Source organism: Pipistrellus kuhlii, unplaced genomic scaffold (assembly GCF_014108245.1).
Source record: "Pipistrellus kuhlii isolate mPipKuh1 unplaced genomic scaffold, mPipKuh1.p scaffold_m20_p_9, whole genome shotgun sequence".
In the NCBI taxonomy this organism is placed as follows: domain Eukaryota; kingdom Metazoa; phylum Chordata; class Mammalia; order Chiroptera; family Vespertilionidae; genus Pipistrellus; species Pipistrellus kuhlii.
In genome coordinates this window covers 40,557,352-40,565,551 of record NW_023425595.1, presented here as the reverse complement: position 1 = coordinate 40,565,551, position 8,200 = coordinate 40,557,352, and the positions used below count along the sequence as shown (strand labels likewise).

Genomic DNA, 8,200 nt, shown 5'->3' with positions numbered 1-8,200 from the left:
CTGACTATCTTAGTGAAGACAGACAAGAAACAAATTATTGGCTTGTCACAATTTATAATAAAATGTTGAGAGGGCATACTTCTTTCCTCCACATGAAAGAGACTCCAGTAGCATAACATTGTCATCACTCTTACTCCCATCATTCACCTGCCCCAGGTAAAGTGAATTGAAAATAGAAACAGGACCCAAGACACACTCTGAAAGTAGTTTGGTTGGTAAGCTCTAGATATCAAACCACCAAAAAATAGAAACTTGGAAGTTGTTGAATTGTTTTACCACTTCCTCCCCAGTCCTGTTTGGGACCAGCATGTCTTCAGAGAGCATTCATTCTATTTCTTCTCCTATGGGATCAGGCTCAGCCTACCCAAGTACAATGTTGCTTGGAGAAGGTGAATAAGTTTATCCAATTTTCTGTGGTTCAGTGATAGAAAATTTACTGAAGAACTGAACTATATTTTCCAATATCAGTTTTAATAGTAAACTAGAGGCCCAGTGCACAAATTTGTGCACAGGTGGGGTCCCTTGGCCTGGCCAGTGATCTGGGCTGATCCGGGCCATGTGTTTCAGTCCGTCTTGCTCAGTTCAAGCAGAGGGACCACAGGAGGTTGGCTGGCCGTGGGAGGTTAGGTTGGCTATGGGAGCGCACTGACCATCAGGGGGCAGCTCCTGTGTTAGTGTCTGCCTCCTGGTGGTCAGTGTGCATCATAGCGACCAGTCATTCAGTCAACCAGACATAACAGCTTAAGCTTTTATATATATAGAAAAGGGTATATTTAGGACTCTATTCAATTTATTCTTATCTCAATTAAGTTCACAATCCAGATGGGAAGAAGGGGATGGCCATTTATTGGATCTCCTCAAACCAAAACAAAGATGCATATTTCCAGTTCACAGCCATTAATAGTAAAATAGATGTGTTCCATCTGTAGTGAAGTGCTTTGCATCCAATAATGGAAGAAATATATACACCATCCCCAATTCCCATTACTTCCAGATTCTATACCTTTCCCATGGAAACTTTGTTTTGATATTAGTTTTGGAGTTTAGATAGATTTTTGTTTAGGGAATAGAAATATCTGAAGTGAAACATGAGAGGATTGTATCTCAAAACTACCCCTCTATTCCAGCACTTGCACCACTATAAAACAGCTATTGTACATCTATTTCTTATAATAAACTGAGTTTTCCAAAGGCCTTTAAGTATATATGAGGTACTTTTTATGCCTATGAAATAAGTGATATGCATAGACCTCAATCTTAATCCAATTTGTTAATATTTTAAATATTTTATTATGGGTGTAATGAGAATGTTTCATTTATAGAGTCTGAGAACTCTAAACCTTTTTAGCATTTTCTGTAGGTGATAAGTCTCCAAGAGGATTAGTTAACTTCATCTTGTTTATGGCCATAGACTAGATCCTAACTTGCCCATTCAAACTATTTGATGATAGTAGACCAGGCAATATTATATAAGGACTAGTTAAGAGTCAATAAAAACCTTTTACCATATTTGAAAAACAATTAAGGCTTAAAATGCCCATTTTATCAACTGTTAATTTAGATATGTAACATCTTAAGTTTCAAATATTCAAAAGTTTTAAATATTTTTTAAAATATTTAAGTATTTGTAAATGGTTTGGCACAAATCACATACATAGTAAGTGCCTAATAAATTTTGATAACTATTATTACTACAGATTGAAAGCTTTTTGAACTATAGAAAAGCTAACAATAATGACTAAACGTTATGAAAAGGGTTTAATACTGTCTTACAGACCCTTAACCAGCATGGTACTGGTCTTAGCAATAACATGCACTTATGTCAGGGCAAACTGGTAAAACAGGGTCCAATTAGCCTTTAGCATCCTTATAAGGTACATGCCAGGGCCTGGGGGGTGGACAGTCTGATGTACAGCAACAAGCTGCTATCAATGAAGCCCAAAGCTAGCCATCAGATCTTCAGGGGGAGTCAGGATCTAGACAATTGCCTCAGGAGAGTGATAAATCTTTTCTAGGTCAAGGAGTGGGGTCGGGTAGGAAAAGGGAGGGAATTGAAGTCAGAACTTCCATTGTTGTTTTTTTAGTCATCTAAGTTGAGGGGGAAAATAATAAAACCATGTATTTTTTATTCTGCCCAATTTGCCTTGTCTCTACATTCCTTTCTTAGAGAGCTTGAAAGACAGAACAATAGTTGAATTTTAAAGCAGGTTATATACCTGGGTTTTCTTAGTAAGCACACATGTATTTTTTAAAATCCTTTTACAAGTACTGGTCTTCACTTCTGTAAAATTTTCTTGAGTGAGATATTTGGTTGTTATTGCAAAATTGTCCCTTTTTTAAAACTTACTGTTCTTATATTGCATTTTCTCCCAAGTCCAAATGCTTTTTAAAAGTCAAGTCACTTGAAAAGTTAAAAAAACAAAACAAAAAAAAACACATGTACCTGTGGGGGCCAGATTCAGCGGGGGCCAGATATGGCGGGGCTTCCCCTTTTCCGCACCAACACAGAGAGAAAGATGAATGAACTGGTTTTAACTGGAGGCGGGCCAGGGATTGAGAAATAATAGAAAGTAATAAGGAAGGGAGGGAGGGAGGGAGGGAGAAAAGGAAAAGGAGAGGAGAGAGGAGAGAGAGGAGAGGAGAAAGGAGAGGGGAGGGGAAAGGGGAGAGGAGAGGGGAGAAGAGGAAAGAAAAGGAAAGGAAAGGGGAAAGGAAAGGAGAAAGGAAAAAGAAAAGAAATAAAAGAAAAAAGGAAAGGAAAGGAAGGGAAAGGAAAGGAGAAAGGAAAAAGAAAAGAAATAAAAAAGAAAAGGAAAGGAAAGGAAGGAAGGAAGACACAGATTTAAAAGCTGAGAACTAGGAGGGACACCATTCTCTCTGATGCAGAGGCAGCACTACAACCCGAACCATGCAGCACATTTATTTTATACCTCCAAATACCAGGAAGTAACACCAAAACTTGGGATCAAAGGAGCTTATTTGCCTTCATAAGTAGGCCAGAGCATTCCTGGAGGTTGACTGGATTTATATATCTAGACCCACCCCTGCCGCCCCTGCCTACCTGACACCTGGACTGATATGGAGGCCAAGATGTCATGTGCTGCCTCTTTGGGAAAGTATGTTCCCAGGGCGTGGCTCTGCCTATCGCCCTGAGTTCAGGTGACGATAATTAAAAGAAATGCCCATGTGCCTTTCCAGGCGGCCCTCTACAGGTACCTTAGTAGTAAGGTACTCTCTAGAAAATAAAAGAAACATAATTCTATTATGAAGTTATAATAGAATTTTTAATAATTTTTAATATCATAATTTTAACATCTAGAATTATATTTCTTTGGAAACTTTAATATTATATTTTAAAGTTTATGTGAATATTTGTAAATTAATTACTCATAAATCTAAATCTTGACTTGCCTACATAACTATAAGGAGGATATATTGGGAGGGGAATATAACTGAGTACGTGTAATTTTAACATTCCTTTGAGTTTATGTAACATATTTCTGCCTTAAGAATTGGAGTAGCCAAAACCGGTTTGGGTCAGTGGATAGAGCGTCGGCCTGCAGACTGAAAGGTCCCAGGTTCGATTCTGGTTAAGGGCATGTACCTTGGTTGCGGGCACATCCCCAGTAGGGGCTGTGCAAGAAGCAGCTGATGGATGATTCTCTCTCATCAATATTTCTAACTACAATATCTCTCTCCCTTCCTCTCTGTAAAAAATCAATAAAATATATATTTTAAAAAAGAATTGGAGTAATTGTATGTCAGAATAACTTTAGAAGAGTTTAACATATTAACATATCAATTTTTAAAATAAAAGAGAGAAATCAAGCAAGTTTATTTAAATTTGTTTCATTGCTTAGTACCTTCTCACAAAAACACCCCTAGAAGACACTTTTTTCTTCACTCGCTTCTTCTCTTTGCTTGACTCAATAGAAGAGTCATCTTCCTACAAATGACAAAAAAGAGAACCAAGTTAAGATTTCTACCCCTGGACACATCTCATCTTTATATCTGTTCCAAAAGAAAAAATTAATGATACTAATATTTTCAACTCTAGATTAAAATAAAATAGTGTTAGGAAGTTTGCCTGACAGATCAGGTTTGAGATGATACAGGCCTGGAACAGAACTAACTCACCTTATGACTGAAGAAAAAATTTCCTGTGAAAAGAAAATATGTAACATACTCAAATCCCTACACTGTGTCACATGAGCTGTCCACAAGGATGACATCATGGCTGTCTTCACTCACAGAAGGGAGCAAGGGTCAAAGTTTCCCCAGTATACTTTCTGCCTCTTCTACTGAGACCTGATGGCCTGAAATACAAGTGCCATTGGGTTTCCTGCTGACGCTATCACTCAATTATAAAAATACTCCACCTGCTTTTCTGTATTTGTTCTTTGTATCTGTTTCCATATTCGTTCCTTCTAGAGATTTGTCCTTTTCATCTATAACTATAAGCATTTTCCTATATTCCAAATTCATAGTTCCAGTTGGGAATTATGAAAAGAGCTAAGGCTATGGAATCAAAAGTTAGAGATTGAATACTGATCCCACCATAACTAGACAACTCTGCTCTCTGAGCCTCAGTTTCCTCAGATGTTAAATGAGGGCAGATCTAATGACATGTCATAATATGTGTCAGAACTTTGTAAGTGTTGCGAATGTAATCTGAACAAAGGGATACTATGACAACTTCCATGCTTGCTTTCTATTCTTAAAATTGCTCTTTCGAGAAACTGACACTTTCTTATATGGATTCCACTCAAAGCACTTTATTTTGGCTATTTAGAATGTTAAATATATATATATATATACTCTCTAATTGCCTTAGAATTCTTATTGATTATTCTGCAAGTATTTTTTCCTTATATGGGGCAATAATAAGAACAGTAACACTTACTGAACTTTTTATGAGCCAGGCTGCTGTTCTAACCAATATATATATAAATATAGATAGATATAGATATGTGTGTACTAGAAGCCCAATTCCCAAAATTCATGCAAGAGTAGCCTTCCTTCCCCAGGTTGCCAGCACCGCTTCCCTCTGGCACTTGGCACCCTGGAAGGACGTCTGGTCTAATTAGCATATTACCCTCCTTTTATTATTATATATATATGAAGGAATATACATAGATATATATTCATTTATATACTTACAACACTCTAGAAAATATAAATTATTACCTCCAGTTTACAACTAAGGCAAAGAGAAGCTAAATGATTAGTTCAAATAAAAAAAGGTTGAAGCCAGGATTCAAATCCAGATATCCCCAAGTCCAAACTTGAACTCTTCACTACTCTTGTATACTACTTCTTGAGAAAGATCAGGGTGTTAAGAAGGACACTAACCACTGCCATGAGACTGGGGACCTGAATATCTTCCAGGTTCTCCCTGAGCTGATCCACCGCTGCTCGATACTCATCCAGCTGACTTTCTAGCTTTTCTCTCCGTAGTCGTTCATACTGCAGCTGGTCCTGCAGCTCTTGGATAGTCCTGTCAAAAACAGAGTTTGTTTTCAGCCAGTCCCAATATGAACTAAATATGATTTTGATAATAGTGAAAAGCATCCATGCACTGTATTTAAGGCAAATCAAAAAATAACTCTGTATTCGACAAATATGTATTTAGAAGCTGCATACACCAGCAATAATCTAGATGGGGATCAGCAGTAAACCAAATGGACCAAATATGCCCTCAAGGTCTTGCCTTAGCAGTGGAGGAAGACAGACATGAAAGAAAATAAGTAATTATGGTATGTTGGAAGTTGATAAATGCTAAGGGAGAAAAAATAAAGCAAGAAAGAGTCATATAAAATGTTATTGAAGAGGGCATTAACATCTCATACACAGTGGCAGAGAAGGCCTTACTGAAAAGGTGCTTCTGAGCACATTTCTAAAGAAATGAGGGATATAATCAAGCAGACATCCGGGGGAAGGGCATTCCACAGGGAAAAGCAGGTCCACAGGCCCTACATCAGAAGTATCCCTGGTGACCTGAAAGACAACCAGAGGCCATGTGATTGGAATCAAGTATAAAAAGGGATAGTAGGTCAGAGAGGTAAAAGGAATCCAGTAAAGTAGAGCTTTTACTCTCAGTAAAATGGGAAGTCATTGGAGGGTCTGAGCAGAGAAATGGCATGAATTTAGATTTCTTTTCTTTTGCTAAGTGTGTGTGTGTGTGCGTGTGTGTGTGTGTTTCTACTGATTTGCAGATATTTTAGCATCCTTGCATCCCTGGAATAAGTCCTACATGGTCATGGTATATGATCTTTCTAATGTAATGCTGGATCTGATTTGCTAGAATTTTGTTGAGGATTTTAGCATCTATGTTCATCAGAGATATTGGCTTGTAATTCTCTTTCTTTGTAGTGTCTTTATCTGGTTTTGGATTAGGGTAATGCTGGCTTCATAGAAAGAGCTTGAGAGTGGTTTTTTCCTCTTGAATTTTTTGGAATTGCTGAGGAGGAGAGGTTTTAATTCTTCACTGAATGTTTGGTAAAACTCCCCTGTGAAACCATCTGGCTCAGGGCTTTTGTTTGCTGAAAGTTTTTTTTTATTATTGCTTCAAATTCCTCCACAGCCTATTCAGGTTTTTTTATTCTTTCTGAATAAAGGAAAAATTGAGTTTTAGAAAGTTGTATTTTTCTAGGAATATGTCCATTTCTTCTAGTTGACCAGCTTGTTGGAACAGAGTTGTTCATAATATTTTTTTTATAATCCTTTGTATTCCTGTGGGGTCTGTTGTTATTTCACCTCTTTCATTTCTGATTTTGTTTATTTGGGTCCTCTCTCTCTGCTTCTTGGTGAATCTGGCTAAAGGTTCATCAATCTTGTTAATCCTTTCAAAGAACCAGCTCTTGATTTTATTGATCTTTTGTGTGTTTTTTTGTTTTTGTTTTTGTTTTTAGATTTCATTCCTTTTTCTTTTTTTAATATATTTTATTGATTTTCTTACAGAGAGGAAGGGAGAGAGATAGAGAGATAGAAACATCTATGACAGAGAAACATTGACCAGCTACCTCTTGCACACCCCCTACCGGGGATGTGCCTGCAACCAATGTACATGCCCTTGGCCGGAATTGAACCTGGGACCTTTCAGTCCGCAGACTGACGCTCTACCGCTGAGCCAAACCGGTTTCGGCTTATTGATCTTTTGTATTGTGGTTTTGGTCTCTATGTCATTTATTTCCTCTCTGATCTTTATTATTTCCTTCCTTCTTCTCACTCTGGGCTTTTGTTGTTGGTCTCTTTCTCATTCTTTCAGTTGTAGAGTTATTACCAGTTTTTCCTATTTTTTGAGATAGGCCTGTAATGCTATGAAATTCCCTCTCAGGACTGCTTTCACTGTGTCCCATACATTTTGGATTGTTGTGTTTTCATTGTCATTTGTTTCCAGGATGTTTTTTGCTTCTTCTTTGATCTCTTTGGTAACCCAATCATTGTTTAATAACATGCTATTTCACCTCCAAGTGTTTGAATTTTTTTTATTACTTATATTGTAGTTATTTCTAGTATTATGCCATTGTGATCTGAGAAGATGCTTGATATGATTTTCAATCTTCTTGAATTTGAAGAGACTTTGCATGTGTCCCAATATGTTATCTATCTTTGAAAATGTTCCATGTGCACTTGAGAAGAATGTATATTCTGGGTGAAATGTTCTGAAGATGTTGATTAAGTCCATCTGATCTTGTGAGTCATTTAGGATTGCTGTTTCTTTGCTGATTTTTTCTCTAGAGGATTTATTCAATGATATCAATGTGCTATTAAAGTCCCCTACTATGATTGTATTGCTGTTGATTTCTCCCTTGATGTCTTCCAGAAGTTTTTTTTAATGTATTTGGATGCTCCTGCATTTGGTGCATATATGTTTACCAGTTATATCCTCTTATTATATCAATCCCTTTATATTATGAAGTTGCCTTCCTTACCTCTTATTATGGCATTTACTTTGAGGTCTAATTTGTCAGATATAAGTATTGCTACCCTAGCTCTTTTTTCATTTCCAACTGCCTGAAAGATATTTTTCCATCCCTTCACTTTCAGTCTATATAAGCCCCTTGTTCTGAGGTGGGTCTCTTGTAGACAGCATATATATGGGTCATATTTTCTTATCCATTTAGCCATTTATTGGAGCATTTATGTTTAATTTATTATTGATAGGTACTTGTTTGTAGCCATTTTTATTTGGACTTAA

The 8,200-nt window shown here is 37.0% G+C and overlaps 1 protein-coding gene across 11 annotated transcripts in view; it reads right to left on the bottom strand.

The window, feature by feature from the left end:
• Nucleotides 1-3,808: 3,808 nt before the first annotated feature.
• The window catches only part of ANKRD42 (ankyrin repeat domain 42), a 38,834-nt gene continuing 34,442 nt past the window's right edge, over nucleotides 3,809-8,200 (bottom strand). For 8 of the 11 annotated variants that reach the window (XR_006740829.1, XM_045577648.1, XM_045577647.1 and 5 more), the window contains 2 exons: nucleotides 5,353-5,497; nucleotides 3,809-3,946 (listed from right to left, as the gene is read on the bottom strand). Coding sequence is in view for 9 of the 11 variants with exons in the window: in XM_045577648.1 (XP_045433604.1) it covers nucleotides 3,857-3,946; nucleotides 5,353-5,497 (235 nt within the window). In the remaining 2 variants the exon portion in view is untranslated. The remainder of the gene's footprint in view (nucleotides 3,947-5,352; nucleotides 5,498-8,200) is intronic. The other 3 variants (XM_045577650.1, XM_045577646.1, XR_006740830.1) reach the window with 2 other exon arrangements.